Source organism: Podarcis cretensis, assembly GCF_951804945.1.
Source record: "Podarcis cretensis genome assembly, contig: SCAFFOLD_27, whole genome shotgun sequence".
In the NCBI taxonomy this organism is placed as follows: Eukaryota; Metazoa; Chordata; class Lepidosauria; order Squamata; family Lacertidae; genus Podarcis; species Podarcis cretensis.
The window spans coordinates 11,142-31,934 of record NW_027647842.1 but is presented as its reverse complement, the minus strand read 5'-3'; the positions used below and the strand labels follow the sequence as shown (position 1 = coordinate 31,934).

Here is a 20,793-nt window from a genome sequence, read left to right as displayed (position 1 = left end):
AGAACATGGGAGGAAACATCTGAAGAACTTCTGAGGAACATCTGAGGAACATCGGAAGGAGAAGGTGGAACTGTGAATGGAAAGCTGGTGGTTGTGGTGGTTGTGGGTCCTCCTAGGCGGCCTCCTCCTCGGCCTCCTCCTCAAACTCCCCCTCCTCCTCGGCGGTGGCGTCCTGGTACTGCTGGTACTCCGAGACCAGGTCGTTCATGTTGCTCTCGGCCTCGGTGAACTCCATCTCGTCCATGCCTTCTCCTGTGTACCAATGGAGGAAGGCCTTTCTCCTGAACATGGCGGTGAACTGCTCGGAGATCCTCTTGAAGAGCTCCTGGATGGCGGTGGAGTTCCCGATGAAGGTGGCGGACATCTTGAGGCCCCGGGGCGGGATGTCGCAGACGGCGGTCTTGACGTTGTTGGGGATCCACTCCACAAAGTAGGAGGAGTTCTTGTTCTGGACGTTCAGCATCTGCTCGTCCACCTCCTTCATGGACATCCTCCCCCGGAAGACGGCGGCCACCGTGAGGTACCTCCCATGGCGCGGGTCGCAGGCGGCCATCATGTTCTTGGCGTCAAACATCTGCTGGGTCAACTCGGGGACGGTCAAGGCCCGGTACTGCTGACTCCCCCGGCTGGTCAAGGGGGCAAAGCCGGGCATGAAGAAGTGGAGGCGGGGGAAGGGGACCATGTTGACCGCCAGCTTGCGGAGGTCGGCGTTGAGTTGGCCGGGGAAGCGGAGACAAGTGGTCACCCCGCTCATGGTGGCCGAGACCAGGTGGTTGAGGTCTCCGTAGGTGGGCGTGGTCAACTTGAGGGTCCGGAAGCAGATGTCATAGAGGGCTTCGTTGTCTATGCAGTAGGTCTCGTCGGTGTTCTCCACCAGCTGGTGGACCGAGAGGGTGGCGTTGTAAGGCTCCACCACCGTGTCGGAGACCTTGGGGGAGGGGACCACCGAGAAGGTGTTCATGATGCGGTCGGGGTACTCTTCTCGGATCTTGGAGATCAGCAAGGTCCCCATGCCCGAGCCGGTCCCGCCCCCCAAGGAGTGGGTCAGCTGGAAGCCCTGGAGGCAGTCGCAGGACTCGGCCTCCTTGCGGACCACGTCCAGGACCGAGTCCACCAGCTCGGCCCCCTCCGTGTAGTGGCCCTTGGCCCAGTTGTTGCCGGCGCCGCTCTGGCCTGGAAGGGGACAAGGGGGGGCGTCATGAGCGGCGTCATCATCATCAAGAACATCATCATCATCATCATCATGGCCATCATCATCATGAGGATCATGTCCATCACCATCATCATCACATCAGCTTGTGGACCATCATCATCATCATCATCACATCAACGACAACCATCATGATCATGACGTCCTTCATCATCATCATGACCATGGCCTTCATCATCAACATGACCATGGCCTTCATCATCATCATCATGACCATGGCCTTCATCATCACCATCATGTCCATCATCATCACCACATCAACTTGAGGACCATCATCATCATCATGACCATGGCCATCATCATCATCATGACCATGGCCTTCATCTTCATGACCATGGCCTTCATCATCATCATGACCATGGCCATCATCATCATCATGTCCATCATCACCATCATGTCCATCATCATCATCATCACATCAACTTGATCATCATCATCATGACCATAGCCTTCATCATCATCATGACCATGGCCTTCATCATCATCATGACCATGGCCTTCATCATCATCATCATCATCATCATCATCATGTCCATCATCACCATCATGTCCATCATCATCATCACATCAACTTGAGGACCATCATCATCATCATGACCATGGCCTTCATCATCATCATTATCATCATGTCCATCATCATCATCACATCAACTTGAGGACCATCCTCATCATCATGACCATGGCCGCCATCATCATCAACATCATGTCCTTCATCATCATGTCCATCATCACCACCACATCAACTTGAGGACCATCATCTTCATCATCAGGATCATGTCCATCATCATCATCATGACCATGGCCATCATCATGTCCATCATCATCATCACAAACTTGAGGACCATCATCATGGTCATGGCCATGGCCTTCATCATCATCATGACCATGGCCTTCATCATCATCACATCAACTTGAGGACCATCATCATCATGACCATGGCCTTCATCATCATCATCATCATGTCCATCATCATCACATCAACTAGAGGACCATCATCAAGACCATCATCATCATCATGACCACCATCCCCATCCCATGGTTCTCCTCCCCCAACAGGTCTCCCCTCCAGGTGGCCTTGCGAGGTTCCACCACCGTGTCGGAGACCTTGGGGGAGGGGACCACCGAGAAGGTGTTCATGATGCGGTCGGGGTCCTCTTCTCGGATCTTGGAGATCAGCAAGGTCCCCATGCCCGACCCGGTCCCGCCCCCCAAGGAGTGGGTCAGCTGGAAGCCCTGGAGGCAGTCGCAGGACTCGGCCTCCTTGCGGACCACGTCCAGGACCGAGTCCACCAGCTCGGCCCCCTCCGTGTAGTGGCCCTTGGCCCAGTTGTTGCCGGCGCCGCTCTGGCCTGGAAGGGGACAAGGGGGGCGACATGAGCGTCATCATCATCATGATCATGTCAACTTGAGGACCATCATCATCATCATCATGGCCATCATCATCATCAGGATCATGGCCATCATCATGATCACCACATCAACTTGAGGACCATCATCATCATCATCACATCAACTTGAGGACCATCATGATCATGACGTCCATCATCATCATGACCATGGCCTTCATCATCACAAACTTGAGGACCATCATCATGGTCATCATCATCATCATGTCCATCATCACCATCATGTCCATCATCACCACATCAACTTGAGGACCATCATCATCATCATGACCATGGCCTTCATCATCATCATGACCATGGCCTTCATCATCATCATGACCATGGCCATCATCATCATCATCATCATGTCCATCATCACCATCATGTCCATCATCACCACATCAACTTGAGGACCATCATCATCATCATGACCATGGCCTTCATCATCATTATCATCATGTCCATCATCATCATCACATCAACTTGAGGACCATCATCATCATGACCATGGCCTTCATCAACATCATGACCATGGCCTTCATCATCATCATCATCATCATCATGTCCATCATCACCACATCAACTTGAGGACCATCATCATCATCATGACCATGGCCTTCATCATCATCATGACCATGGCCTTCATCATCATCATCATCATCATGTCCATCATCATCATCACATCAACTTGAGGACCATCATCATCATGACCATGGCCTTCATCATCATCATTATCATCATGTCCATCATCATCATCAACTTGAGGACCATCATCATCATCATGACCATGGCCATCATCATCATCATGTCCTTCATCATCATCATGTCCATCATCATGACCACATCAACTTGAGGACCATCAACATCATGATCATAAGGATCATGCCCATCATCATCACATCAACATGAGGACCATCATCTTCATCATCATGACCATGGCCATCATCATCATCATGTCCATCATCATGACCACATCAACTTGAGGACCATCGTCATGATCATAAGGATCATGCCCATCATCATCACATCAACTTGAGGACCATCATCTTCATCACCAGGATTATGGCCATCATCATCATCAGGATCATGACCATCAACATCATCAGGATCATGTCCATCATCATCATCATGACCATGGCCATCATCATCATGTCCATCATCATCATCACAAACTTGAGGACCATCATCATGGTCATCATCATGGTCATCAAGACCATCATCAGAATCATGACCACCATCCCCATCCCATGGTTCTCCTCCCCCAACAGGTCTCCCCTCCAGGTGGCCTTGTGAGGTTCCACCACCGTGTCGGAGACCTTGGGGGAGGGGACCACCGAGAAGGTGTTCATGATGCGGTCGGGGTACTCTTCTCGGATCTTGGAGATCAGCAAGGTCCCCATGCCCGACCCGGTCCCGCCCCCCAAGGAGTGGGTCAGCTGGAAGCCCTGGAGGCAGTCGCAGGACTCGGCCTCCTTGCGGACCACGTCCAGGACCGAGTCCACCAGCTCGGCCCCCTCCGTGTAGTGGCCCTTGGCCCAGTTGTTGCCGGCGCCGCTCTGGCCTGGAAGGGGACAAGGGGGGCGTCATGAGCATCATCATCATCATCATCATCACGTCAACTTGAGGACCATAATCATCATCATGATCATAAGGATCATGCCCATCATCATCATCAGGATCATGGCCATCATCATGATCATCAGGATCATGCCCATCATCATCATCAGGATCATGCCCATCATCATGATCACATCATCTTGTGGACCATCATCATCATCATCAACACATCAACTTGAGGACCATCATGATCATGACATCCATCATCATCATGACCATGGCCTTCATCATCATCATCATCATCATGTCCATCATCATCACCACATGAACTTGAGGACCATCATCATCATCATGACCATGGCCTTCAACATCATCATGACCATGGCCTTCATCATCATCATCATCATGTCCATCATCATCATCACATCAACTTGAGGACCATCATCATCATCATGACCATGGCTGCCATCATCAGCATGTCCATCATCATCACCACATCAACTTGAGGACCATCATCATCATCATGACCATGGCCATCATCATCATGACAATAGCCTTCATCATCATCATGTCCATCATCACCATCATGTCCATCATCATCACCACATCAACTTGAGGACCATCATCATCATCATGACCCTGGCCTTCATCATCATCATGTCCATCATCACCATCATGTCCATCATCATCATCACATCAACTTGAGGACCATCATCATCATCATGACCATGGCCGCCATCATCATCATCATCATCATCATCATCATCATCATCATGTCCTTCATCATCATCATGTCCATCATCATGACCACATCAACTTGAGGACCATCATCATCATGATCATAAGGATCATGCCCATCATCCTCACATCAACTTGAGGACCATCATCATCATCATGACCATGGCCATCATCATCATCATGTCCATCATCATCATGTCCATCATCATGACCACATCAACTTGAGGACCATCATCATCATGATCATAAGGATCATGCCCATCATCATCACATCAACTTGAGGACCATCATCTTCATCACCAGGATCATGGCCATCATCATCATCATGACCATGGCCATCATCATCATGTCCATCATCATCATCACATCAACTTGAGGACCATCATCATCATCATGACCATGGCCGCCATCTTCATCATCATCATCATGTCCTACATCATCATCATGTCCATCATCATGACCACATCAACTTGAGGACCATCATCATCATGATCATAAGGATCATGCCCATCATCATGACCACATCAACTTGAGGACCATCATCTTCATCATCATGACCATGGCCATCATCATCATCATGACCATGGCCATCATCCTCATGTCCATCATCATCACCACAAACTTGAGGACCATCATCACGGTCATCATCATCATCATCAAGACCATCATCATCATCATGACCACCATCCCCATCCCATGGTTCTCCTCCCCCAACAGGTCTCCCCTCCAGGTGGCCTTGTGAGGTTCCACCACCGTGTCGGAGACCTTGGGGGAGGGGACCACCGAGAAGGTGTTCATGATGCGGTCGGGGTACTCTTCTCGGATCTTGGAGATCAGCAAGGTCCCCATGCCCGAGCCCGTCCCGCCCCCCAAGGAGTGGGTCAGCTGGAAGCCCTGGAGGCAGTCGCAGGACTCGGCCTCCTTGCGGACCACGTCCAGGACCGAGTCCACCAGCTCGGCCCCCTCCGTGGAGTGGCCCTTGGCCCAGTTGTTGCCGGCGCCGCTCTGGCCTGGAAGGGGACAAGGGAGCGTCGTCATCATCAAGAACATCATCAAGTCAACTTGAAGACCATCATCATCATGATGATCATAAGGATCATGGCCATCATCATCATCATCATCATCAGGATCATGGCCATCATCATGATCATCAGGATCATGCCCATCATCATGATCACCACATCAACTTGAGGACCATCATCATCATCATGACCATGGCCGCCGCCATCATCATCATCATCATCATCATCATCATGTCCTTCATCATCATCATGTCCATCATCATGACCACATCAACTTGAGGACCATCATCTTCATCATCAGGATCATGGCCATCATCATCATCAGGATCATGACCATCAACATCATCAGGATCATGGCCATCATCATCATCATCAGGATCATGCCCATCATCATGATCACCACATCAACTTGAGGACCATCATCATCATCATGACCATGGCCGCTGCCATCATCATCATCATCATCATCATCATCATCATGTCCATCATCATCATCATGTCCATCATCATCACCACATCAACTTGAGGACCATCATCATCATGACCATGGCCTTCATCATCATCATTATCATCATGTCCATCATCATCATCACATCAACTTGAAGACCATCATCATCATCATGTCCTTCATCATCATCATGTCCATCATCATGACCACATCAACTTGAGGACCATCATCATCATGATCATAAGGATCATGCCCATCATCATCATCACATCAACTTGAGGACCATCATCTTCATCACCAGGATCATGGCCATCATCATCATCAGGATCATGACCATCAACATCATCAGGATCATGGCCTTCATCATCATCATGACCATGGCCATCATCATCATGTCCATGATCATCACAAACTTGAGGACCATCATCATGGTCATCATCATCATCATCAAGACCATCACCATCATCATGACCACCATCACCATCCCATGGTTCTCCTCCCCCAACAGGTCTCCCCTTCAGGTGGCCTTGCGAGGTTCCACCACCGTGTCGGAGACCTTGGGGGAGGGGACCACCGAGAAGGTGTTCATGATGCGGTCGGGGTCCTCTTCTCGGATCTTGGAGATCAGCAAGGTCCCCATGCCCGAGCCGGTCCCGCCCCCCAAGGAGTGGGTCAGCTGGAAGCCCTGGAGGCAGTCGCAGGACTCGGCCTCCTTGCGGACCACGTCCAGGACCGAGTCCACCAGCTCGGCCCCCTCCGTGGAGTGGCCCTTGGCCCAGTTGTGGCCGGCGCCGCTCTGGCCTGGAAGGGGACAAGGGGGCGTCATGAGCGTCGTCATCATCATCAAGAACCTGACCATCATCATCATCAACTTGAAGGCCATCATCATCATCACCATGGCCTTCATAATCATCATCATGACCATGGCCTTCATCATGACCATGGCCATTATCATCATCATGTCTGTCATCATCATGACCATGTCCTTCATTATCATCAGCATCATGTCCATCATCATCAGCATCATCATCATCATGTCAACTTGAGGACCATCATCATGATCATAAGGATCATGCCCATCATCATCATCAGGATCATGGCCATCATCATCATCATATCAACTTGAGGACCATCATCATCATGAGGATCATGTCCATCACCATCATCATCACATCAGCTTGTGGACCATCATCATCATCATCATCATCATCATCATCATCATATCAACTTGAAGACCATCATCATCATCATGACCATGGCCTTCATCATCATCATGACCATGGCCTTCATCATCATCATCATCATGTCCATCATCATCATCACATCAACTTGAGGACCATCATCATCATCATGTCCTTCATCATCACCATCGTCCATCATCATCACCACATCAACTTGAGGACCATCATCATTATCATGACCATGGCCTTCATCATCATCATTATCATCATGTCCATCATCATCATCATCAACTTGAGGACCACCATCATCATCATGACCATGGCCGCCATCATCATCATCATCATCATGTCCTTCATCATCATCATGTCCATCATCATGACCACATCAACTTGAGGACCATCATCATCATCATCATCATCATCATCACATCAACTTGAAGACCATCATCATCATCATGACCATGGCCTTCATCATCATCATGACCATGGCCTTCATCAAGTCCATCATCACTATCATGTCCATCATCATCATCACATCAACTTGAGGACCATCATCATCATCATGTCCTTCATCATCATCATGTCCATCATCATGACCACATCAACTTGAGGACCATCATGATCATGACGTCCATCATCATCATGACCATGGCCTTCATCATCATCATCATGTCTATCATGACCATCATGTCCATCATCATCATCACATCAACTTGAGGACCATCATCATCATCATGACCATGGCCTTCATCATCATCCTGACCATGGCCTTCATCATCATCATTATCATCATGTCCATCATCATCATCACATCAACTTGAGGACCATCATCATCATCATGACCATGGCCTTCATCATCATCATGACCATGGCCTTCATCATCATCATTATCATGTCCATCATCATCACATCAACTTGAGGACCATCATCTTCATCATCAAGATCATGGCCATCATCATCATCAGGATCATGACCATCAACATCACCAGGATCATGTCCATCATCATCATCATCATGACCATCATCACAAACTTGAGGACCATCATCATCATCATCATCATCAAGACCATCATCAGAATCATGGCCACCATCCCCATCCCATGGTTCTCCTCCCCCAACAGGTCTCCCCTCCAGGTGGCCTTGTGAGGTTCCACCACCGTGTCGGAGACCTTGGGGGAGGGGACCACCGAGAAGGTGTTCATGATGCGGTCGGGGTCCTCTTCTCGGATCTTGGAGATCAGCAAGGTCCCCATGCCCGAGCCCGTCCCGCCCCCCAAGGAGTGGGTCAGCTGGAAGCCCTGGAGGCAGTCGCAGGACTCGGCCTCCTTGCGGACCACGTCCAGGACCGAGTCCACCAGCTCGGCCCCCTCCGTGGAGTGGCCCTTGGCCCAGTTGTGGCCGGCGCCGCTCTGGCCTGGAAGGGGACAAGGGGGGCGTCATGAGCGTCGTCATCAAGAACATCATCATCATCATCATCATGATCACATCAACTTGAGGACCATCATCATCATCATGACCATGGCCTTCATCATCATCATTATCATGTCCTTCATCACCATCATGTCCATCATCATCACCACATCAACTTGAGGACCATCATCATCATGAGGATCATGTCCATCACCATCATCATCATCATCATGTCCATCATCACCATCATGTCCATCATCATCACCACATCAACTTGAGGACCATCATGATCATGATGTCCTTCATCATCATCATGACCATGGCCTTCATCATCATCATGACCATGGCCTTCATCAGCATCATGACCATGGCCTTCATCAGCATCATGACCATGGCCTTCATCATCATCATGACCATGGCCTTCATCAGCATCATGACCATGGCCTTCATCATCATCATGACCATGGCCTTCATCAGCATCATGTCCATCATCATCACCACATCAACTTGAGGACCATCATCATCATGACCATGTCCTTTATCATCATGTTCATCATCATCATCATGTCCATCATCATCATCATCATCATCATCATCTAAACTTGAAGACCATCATCATCATCATCATCTGGATCATGCCCAACATCATCATCACATCAACTTGAGGACCATCATCATCAGGTTCATGACCATCGTCATGACAATGGCCATCATCATCATCATCATGTCCATCATCATCATCATCACATCAACTTGAGGGCCATCATCATCAGGATCATGACCATCATCATGACCATGGCCATCATCATCATGACCATGTCCTTCATCATCATCATCATGACCATGTCCTTTATCATCATGTCCATCATCATCATCATCACATCAACTTGAGGACCATCATCATCAGGATCATGACCATCATCATCATGACAGTGGCCTTCATCATCATCATGACCATGGCCTTCATCATCATCATGTCCATCATCATCATCATCACATCAACTTGAGGACCATCATCATCATGATGACCATGGCCTTCATCATCATCATCATCATCACATCAACTTGAGGACCATCCTCATGGTCATCATCATCATAAAGACCATCATCATCAGGATCAGGACCATCATCATCATCATGACAGTGGCCTTCATCATCATCATCATGACCATGGCCATCATCATCATCATGACCATGTCCTTCATTATCATCATCATCATGACCATGGCCTTCATCATCATGTCCATCTTCATCATCACCTCAACTTGAGGACCATCATCATCATCATCACCATGACCTTCATCGTCATCATCAAGACCAACCTGACCATCTTCATGGCCACCCCCACCCTCCCATCACCCTCCGTCTCCTCCCCTCCAGGACTTCCCCCACCGCGTCGGACACTCTAGGGCCCCTTCCTTCTCTATGGTCCCCGAAGAAGCGCCTGCAGAGGTCCCCTCCCTCTCTATGATCCCTCACAAGGGGGTCAGGCTGGAGGACCTTGGGAAGTCCCTTCCCTCTCTATGATCCCTTAATAAACACCTGGAGGTCCCTTCCCTCTCTATGGTCCCTTAAGAAGCACCTGGAGGTCCCTTCCCTCTCTATGATCCCTCACAAGGGGGTCAGACTGGAGGACCTCGGGAAGTCCCTTCCCTCTCTATGACCCCTTAAGAAGCACCTGGAAGTCCCTTCCCTCTCTATGATCCCTTGCAAGGGGGTCAGGCTGGAGGACCTAGGGAAGTCCCTTCCCTCTCTATGATCCCTTAATAAGCACCTGGAGGTCCCTTCCCTCTCTATGGTCCCTTGCAAGGAGGTCAGGCTGGAGGACCTAGGGAAGTCCCTTCCCTCTCTATGATCCCTTGCAAGGAGGTCAGGCTGGAGGACCTAGGGAGGTCCCTTCCCTCTCTATGATCCCCTAACAACATCATGCTGGATATCCTAGAGAGGTCTTTTCCCTCTCTATGATCCCTTGCCAGGGGGTCAGGCCGGATGACCTGGAGGGGTGCCTTCCCTCTCTATGATCCCCTAACAACATCATGCTGGATATCCTAGAGAGGTCGTTTCCCTCTCTATGACCCCATGCAAGGAGGTCAGGCTTGAGAATCTGGAGAGGCCCCTTCCCTCTCTATGATCCCCTAGGAAACACCTGGAGAGCCCCTTCCCTCTCTATGGTCCCCTGCAAGGGGGTCAGGCTGGATAACCTGCAGGGCCCCTTCCTTCTCTATGGTCCCCTCAAAAGCACTTGGAGGACCTGGATAAGTCCCTTCCCTCTCTATGGTCCCTTGCAAGGGGGTCCGGCTGGAGGACATAGTCCCTTCCCTCTCTATGATCCCATCATAACCACCTGGAGGTCCGTTCCCTCTCTATGATTCCCTCATAACCACTGGATGACCTGGAGAGGTCCCTTCCCTCTCTATGATCCCCTGATAACCACCTGGAGGTCCCTTCCCTCTCTATGATTCCCTCATAACCACTGGAGGACCTGGAGAGGTCCCTTCCCTCTCTATGATCCCCCCATATCGATCCAAATCTGCCCGGAAACCAAAATAAAAGACATGAAAATATATATATATTTATATAAATAAATATATAAATATAAATATATATATATATTTATATATTTATATATTTTATATATATAAAATATTTATATATTTAAATATTTATTTAAATATTATATATATATATATATATATATATATATATATATATTTATATATATATATATATATATATTTATATATATATTTATATATATATATATATATATATATATATATATATATATATATATATATTCGATCGATAAATCGGAAACGCACCGAAAACGAAATTGTCGGGTCGGAAGATCTGGCCGAAAGGTCCGGACCGGACCGAGTCCATGGTCCCGGGTTCGAGGTCAACCAGGACGGCGCGGGGGACGTACTTCCCGCCTATAGGGGGAGAGAAAATTCAAATGAAAAGGGAATAAAAAAGGAATAAAAACGTGGAAATATATATATATATATGTATATATGTATATATATATATATATACATATATAAACACATACACATATATAAATATATATATTATTTTCCGCCTATAGGGGGAGACTAAATTCAAATGAAAAGGGAATAAAAAAGGAATAAAAACGTGGAAATATATATATGTATATATGTGTATATATATATACATATATAAACACACAAACATATATAAATATATATATTATTTTCCGCCTATAGGCGGAGACAAAATTCAAATGAAAAGGGAATAAAAAAGGAATAAAAACGTGGATATATATATATATATATATATATATATATATATATATATAAAATTTTCCGCCTATAGGGGGAGACAAAATTCAAATGAAAAGGGAATAAAAAGGGAATAAAAACGTGGAAATATATATATATATATATATATATATATATATATATATATATATATATAATTTTCCGCCTATAGGGGGAGACAAAATTCAAATGAAAAGGGAATAAAAAAGGAATAAAAACGTGGAAATATATATATATATATATTATTTTCCGCCTATAGGGGGAGACAAAATTCAAATGAAAAGGGAATAAAAAAGGAATAAAAACATGGACATATATATATATATATATATATATATATATATATAATTTTCCACCTATAGGGGGAGAGAAAATTCAAATGAAAAGGGAATAAAAAAGGAATAAAAACGTGGAAATATATATATATAATATATTTAAATATTTGGCCTTTTTTCACGCCACCCACCTTTGGCTTCGTTGTAGAGATGTGTATATATATATATACACACACACACACACACACACACACACACACACATAGCATATATACACCTATATATATATGTGTGTGTGTGTGTATATATGTATATATGTGTGTGTGTGTGTGTGTGTGTGTGTGTATATATATATATAAATATATATATATATATATATATTTGGCCTTTTTCCACGCCGCCCACCGGTGGCTTCGTTGTAGAGATGTATACACACACACACACGCATATATATATACACCTCTATATATATATATATATAGCATAAATACACCTATATACACACACACACACACACACACACACATATATATATATATATATATATATATATATATATATATGAAATATTTGGCATTTTTCCACACCGGTGGCTTCGTTGTAGATGTACACACACACACGCGCGTATATATACACCTATATATATATAGCATAAATACACCTATATACACCTATATACACCTATATACATATATATATATGAAATATTTGGCATTTTTCCACACCGGTGGCTTCGTTGTAGAGATGTATACACACACACACACACGTATATATACACCTATATATATATATATATAGCATAAATACACCTATATACACCTATATACACACACACACACACACACACACACACACACACATATATATATATATATATATATATATATATATATATATATATATATATATATATATATATATATATATAATAAATACACCTATATACACCTATATATATATATATATATATATATATATATATGAAATATTTGGCATTTTTCCACACCGGTGGCTTCGTTGTAGAGATGTATACACACACACACAAACACACACGCGTATATATACACCTATATATATATAGCATAAATACACCTATATACACCTATATACACCTATATATATATATATGAAATATTTGGCATTTTTCCACACCGGTGGCTTCGTTGTAGAGATGTATACACACACACACACACGCGTATATATACACCTATATATATATATATAGCATAAATACACCTATATACACCTATATATATATATATGAAATATTTGGCATTTTTCCACACCGGTGGCTTCGTTGTAGAGATGTATACACACACACACACGCGTATATATACACCTATATATATATATATATATATATATATATATAGCATAAATACACCTATATACACCTATATATATATATATATATATGAAATATTTGGCATTTTTCCACACCGGTGGCTTCGTTGTAGAGATGTATATACACACACACGCACACGTATATATACACCTATATATATATATATATATAGCATAAATACACCTATATACACCTATATATATATATATATTTGGCATTTTTCCACACCGGTGGCTTCGTTGTAGAGATGTATACACACACACACACGCATATATAAACACCTATATATATATAGCATAAATACACCTATATACACCTATATATATACACATATATATGAAATATTGGGCATTTTTCCACACCGGTGGCTTCGTTGTAGAGATGTATATACACACACACACACACGTATATATACACCTATATATATATATATATATATATATATATATATAGCATAAATACACCTATATACACCTATATATATATACATATATATGAAATATTTGGCATTTTTCCACACCGGTGGCTTCGTTGTAGAGATGTATACACACACACACGTATATACACACACACACACACACACATATATATATATAGCATAAATACACCTATATACACCTATATATATATATATATATATATATGAAATATTTGGCATTTTTCCACACCGGTGGCTTCGTTGTAGAGATGTATACACACACACACGTATATATACACCTATATATATATATATATATATATATATATATAGCATAAATACACCTTTATACACCTATATATATATATATATGAAATATTTGGCATTTTTCCACACCGGTGGCTTCGTTGTAGAGATGTATACACATACACACACACATATATACACCTATATATATATAGCATAAATACACCTATATATATATATATATATGAAATATTTGGCATTTTTCCACACCGGTGGCTTCGTTGTAGTAGACATTGATCCTCTCTAGCTGGAGGTCGCTGTCTCCGTGGTAGGTGCCGGTCGGGTCGATGCCGTGCTCGTCCGAAATCACCTCCCAGAACTGGGGGGGGGGGGGGGAATTAATTAATTTTCATTTAATTAAAAAAAAAATTAATTGAAGAAAATAATTTCATTTTAAAAAAACAATTAATTTAATTTTAAAAACCACCATTTCATTGAAAACAAGAATTTGATTTGATTTTAAAAACCACAATTTAATTGAAAACAAGAATTGAATTGAATTGAAGAAAATAATTTAATTTAAAGAAGCAATTTAATTTTAAAAACCGTAATTTAATTGAAAACAAGAATTTGATTTGATTTAATTTTCTTTTTTTTAAATTTCATATTTATTAAGATTTTTAAATACAAATGCATAAATAAGAATTACTTATATCATAACATAATTTCGTCTCTGATTTAATTTAATTCATTTAATTAATTGAATTGAAGAAAATAATTTAATTTAAAAAAACAATTTAATTTAATTTTAAAAACCGCAATTTAATTTAAAACAAGAATTTAATTTGATTTAAAAAAGAATTGATTTTAATTTTAAATTCTCCTCCTAATAACCCTCATTAATTATGATTGTTCAACCCTGGCGCCGATTTTAAATCCCTTCCCCCCTTATTATTATTAAATCCCTTCCCCCTTATTATTATTATATTAATGGATCATTATTAATTAATTCTTAGATCTCCTCCTAATAACCCTCATTAATTATGATTGTTCTACCTTGGCACCGATTTTTAATCCCTTCCTCCATTATTATTATTATTATTATTATTATTATTATTATTATTATTAAATCCCTTCCCCCCTTATTATTATATTAATGGATCATTATTAATTATTAGATCTCCTCCTAATAACCCTCATTAATTATGATTGTTCTACCTTGGCACCGATTTTTAATCCCTTCCTCCATTATTATTATTATTATTATTATTATTATTATTATTATTAAATCCCTTCCCCCCTTATTATTATATTAATGGATCATTATTAATTAATTCTTAGATCTCCTCCTAATAACCCTCATTAATTATGATTGTTCTACCTTGGCACCGATTTTTAATCCCTTCCTCCCTTATTATTATTATTATTATTATTATTATTATTAAATCCCTTCCCCCTTATTATTATTATATTAATGGATCATTATTAATTAATTCTTAGATCTCCTCCTAATAACCCTCATTAATTATGATTGTTCTACCTTGGCACCGATTTTTAATCCCTTCCTCCATTATTATTATTATTATTATTATTATTATTATTATTAAATCCCTTCCCCCCTTATTATTATATTAATGGATCATTATTAATTCTTAGATCTCCTCCTAATAACCCTCATTAATTATGATTGTTCAACCTTGGCACCAATTTTTAATCCCTTCCCCCCCTATTATTATTATATTAATGGATCATTATTAATTAATTCTTCTAATAATCCTTATTATTGTTCAACCTTGGCGCCGGTATTCAATCCCTTCCCCCCTTATTATTATTATTATTAAATGAATAAATCAATATTAACTGATTCATTCTTCAATCTACTCCTGATCATCCTTATTAATTATTATTAATTGGCAATAAGGTCGAATAATCGTAATTAATCATGATTCTCTCATTCCTTCCCCCCACCTCAATTCCCCCTCGTTATTATACCATATTAATTATATTAATGAGATTGAATTATTTTTCCCATTCTCCTTCCACCTTGGCACCGATTTTTAATTCCTTTCCCCCATTATTAATTATTATTATTATATTAATGGATCATTATTAATTCTTAAATCTCCTCCTAATAATCCTTATTGATTGTTCAAACTTGGCGCCGACTTTTAATCCCTTCCCCCTTTATTATTATTAATTATTATTATATTAATGGATCATTATTAATTAATTCTTCGATCTCATCCTAATAATCCTCATTAATTATGATTGTTCAACCTTGGCGCCGATTTTTAATCCCTTCCCGCCTCATTATTATTATTATTATTAGATTTAATAATATAATTATTAAATAATAATAATTAAATAAATAATAATAATATATTATTATTATTATTATTATTATTATTATTATTATTATTATTATATTAAATCTAATAATAATAATCCTTGGTGGAATAATCCTTAATCATGATTATTTAATTCCTCCCCCCACCTCAATTTCCCCTTGTTATTATATTATTAATTATATTATTATATTATTAATTAATTATTAATTGGCAATAAGGTCGAGTAATCGTAATTAATCATGATTCTTTAATTCCTTCCCCCTCGTTATTGTATCATATTAATGATATTAATGGTTATATTAATGAATTATTTTTCCACTTCTCCTTCCACCTTCCGCCCTTATTATTATTATTACATTAATGGATCATTATTAATTATTAAATCTCCTCTTAATAATCCTAATCCTTGGTGGAATAATCATCATTAATCATGATTATTTAATTCCTCCCCCACCTCAATTACCCCTCATTATATTATTAATAATATTATTATTATATTATTATTAACTATTAATTGGCAATAAGGTCGAGTAATCGTAATTAATCATGGTTCTTTCATTCCTTCCCCCTCGTTATTGTATCATATTAATGATGTTAATGAATTAATGAATTATTTTTCCACTTCTTCCACCTGGGCGCCGATTTTTGATTCCTTCCCCCCTCAACTATATTATTTATTAATATTAATATTATATTAATATTATTAATTATATTATTTTTCCAATTCACCTTCCACCTTGGTGCCGATTTTTAATTTCTCGCCCATCAATTATATTAATTATTCATTATTCATATTCCTATTATATTATTATTATTAATTATATTATTTTTCCAATACCTTGGCGCTATTTTTAATTCCTTCCCCCTCAATTATATTATTTATTAATATTAATAATATTATTAATGATTATATTAATTATTAATATTAATATTAACATAATATTTATATTTTTCCAATTCTCCTTCCACCTTGGTGCCTATTTTTAATTCCTTCCCCCCTTCAATTCTATTATCTATTAATAATAATATTATTAATATTAATATTATTAACTATGAATTATTTTTCCACTTCTATTAATATTACTAATATTACAATTTCGAGTTAGAGGTGCTTCCCAATTATATTAAATATTATATTATTATTATTACATTAATATTATTATTAACATTGTTATATTCATTAGTTAATTAGTGATATTAAGTATTCCCCCCTCAATTATATTATCATTGATATTATCCATTATATTAATTATTCCCACCTCAAATATATGAAATAGTATATTAATATTAATAATTGTTATTAATTTTTCCAATTATATTGTATATAATTGTATATAATATAATCCCCAATTATATTATTTACTATTATTTTAATATTAATATTATTCCCCCTCAATCATATTATTTATTGATATTATTATTATATTGATATTATTATTGATATTAATTATATTCATTATTTATTAATATTAATATTATTATTATATATTGATATTAATCATATTATTCCCCTCTCAATTATATTATTTATTGATATTATTATATTGATATTATTATTGATATTAATTATATTCATTATTTTTTAATATTAATATTATTATATTATATTGATATTATTATTGATATTATTAATTATATTATTCCCCTCTCAATTATATTATTATTATTATTATTCTAATATTAATTATTCCCCCAATTCTCCTTCCACCTTGGCGCCGATTTTTAATTCCTCCCCCCTCTATTATATTAATATTAATTATATTAATTATTCCCCTCAATTATATTAATTTTTTATTAATATTATTATATTAGCATTATTATTTATTATATTAATTATTCCCCCCTCAATTATATTATTTACTATTATTTTAATATTATTAATATTAATTATTCCCCCCTCAATCATATTATTGATATTATTATTATATTGATGTTATTATTGATATTATTAATTGTATTCATTATTTATTACTATTATATTGATATTATTATTATTATTAATTATATTATTCCCCTCAATTATATTATTAACATTATTATTAATTATTATTGGTTATATTAATTATTCCCCCCTCAATTATATTATTATATTGATATTATTATTTATTATTCCCCCCTCAATGATATTAATTATTAATTATTTTTATTATATTAACAATATTATTGATATTATTGGTTATATTAATTATTCCCCCTCAATTATATTATTATTATATTGATATTATTATTAATATTTATTATTCCCCCCTCAATGATATTAATTATTAATTATTTATTATTTTTATTATATTAACATTATTATTGATTTTATTGGTTATATTAATTATTCCCCCCTCAATTATATTATTATTATATTGATATTATTATTAATATTTATTATTCCCCCCTCAATATTATTTATTAATTATTATTATTATTATTATTATTATTATATTAACATTATTATTGATATTATTGGTTATATTTATTATTCCCCCCTCAATCATATTATTTATTTATTATTATTATACTAACCTTATGATTGCTATTATTAATTATATTATTATATTAGCATTATTATTAATTATATTAATTATTCCCCCCTCAATCATATTATTGATATTATTATTATATTGATGTTATTATTGATATTATTAATTGTATTCATTATTTATTATTATTATTATATTGATATTATTATTAATTATATTATTCCCCTCATATTATTAACATTATTAATTATTCCCCCTCAATTATATTATATTGATATTATTAATATTAATTATTCCCCCCTCAATTATATTATTTATTATTTTTATTACTATTAATATTTATTATTCCCCCCTCAATGATATTATTTATTTATTATTATTATTATATTAACATTATTATTGATATTATTAATTATATTAATTCTTCCCCCCTCAATTATATTATTATATTGATATTAATATTAATATTCATTATTCCCCCCTCAATCATATTAATTATTATTATTATAATTATTATTATATTAAGAGTATGATTGATATTATTAATTATATTGTTCCCCCCTCAATTATATTATTATATTGATATTACTATTAATATTTATTATTCCCCCCTCAATGATATTAATTATTTATTATTATTATTATTATTATTATTATTATTATTAACGTTATTATTGATATTATTAATTATATTATTATATTAGCATTATTATTAATTATATTAATTATTCCCCCCTCAATCATATTATTGATATTATTATTATATTGATGTTATTATTGATGTTATTAATTGTATTCATTATTTATTATTGTTATTATATTGATATTATTATTAATTATATTATTCCCCTCAATTATATTTATTATTTTTATTATATTAACATTTGATATCATTGGTTATATTAATTATTCCCCCCTCAATTATATTATTATATTGATATTACTATTAATATTTATTATTCCCCGCTCAATATTAATTAATTATTATTATTATTATATTAACATTATGATTGATATTATTAATTCTATTATTCCCCCCTCAATTATATGACTTACTTCTTAATATTATTATTATTATTATTATTAATTGTATTCATTCCTTCACCTCCCTCAATTACATCAATTATTAATATTAATAATATTAATATTATTATTATTAATAATAATATTATTATTAATTATTTTTCCCCCTCCTCCTTCCACCTTGGCGCCGATTTGGTTGCCGCACTGGCCGGCCTGCAAATGCACAATTTCCCTCATTGTTTCGGAGATTAGCCGGGAATTGTCGGTTATTTCGACGCGGGTTCGAGTCCGAGATGTTTCCCCGCCGCCGCCTTTTATACCCGTCCCAACTCGGGCGCTGATTGGCTAATATTAATAACTTCTTAATATTATTATTAATATTATGAATTGTATTTATTATATTATTGATAATATTGGCTATATTAATAATTCCCC

At 38.0% G+C, this 20,793-nt stretch overlaps 1 protein-coding gene across 1 annotated transcript; it reads right to left on the bottom strand.

The window, feature by feature from the left end:
• Window positions 1-110: 110 nt before the first annotated feature.
• TUBB4B (tubulin beta 4B class IVb) lies at window positions 111-20,653 on the bottom strand. Its single transcript, XM_079996486.1, has 4 exons — window positions 20,539-20,653; window positions 14,787-14,895; window positions 11,774-11,884; window positions 111-1,173 (listed from the first exon to the last, which is right to left on the bottom strand). The coding sequence occupies exons 1-4, from the start codon at window positions 20,593-20,595 to the stop codon at window positions 113-115; spliced, it is 1,338 nt and encodes a 445-aa protein (XP_079852612.1). The 5' UTR covers window positions 20,596-20,653; the 3' UTR covers window positions 111-112.
• Between the last annotated feature and the right edge of the window lie 140 nt (window positions 20,654-20,793).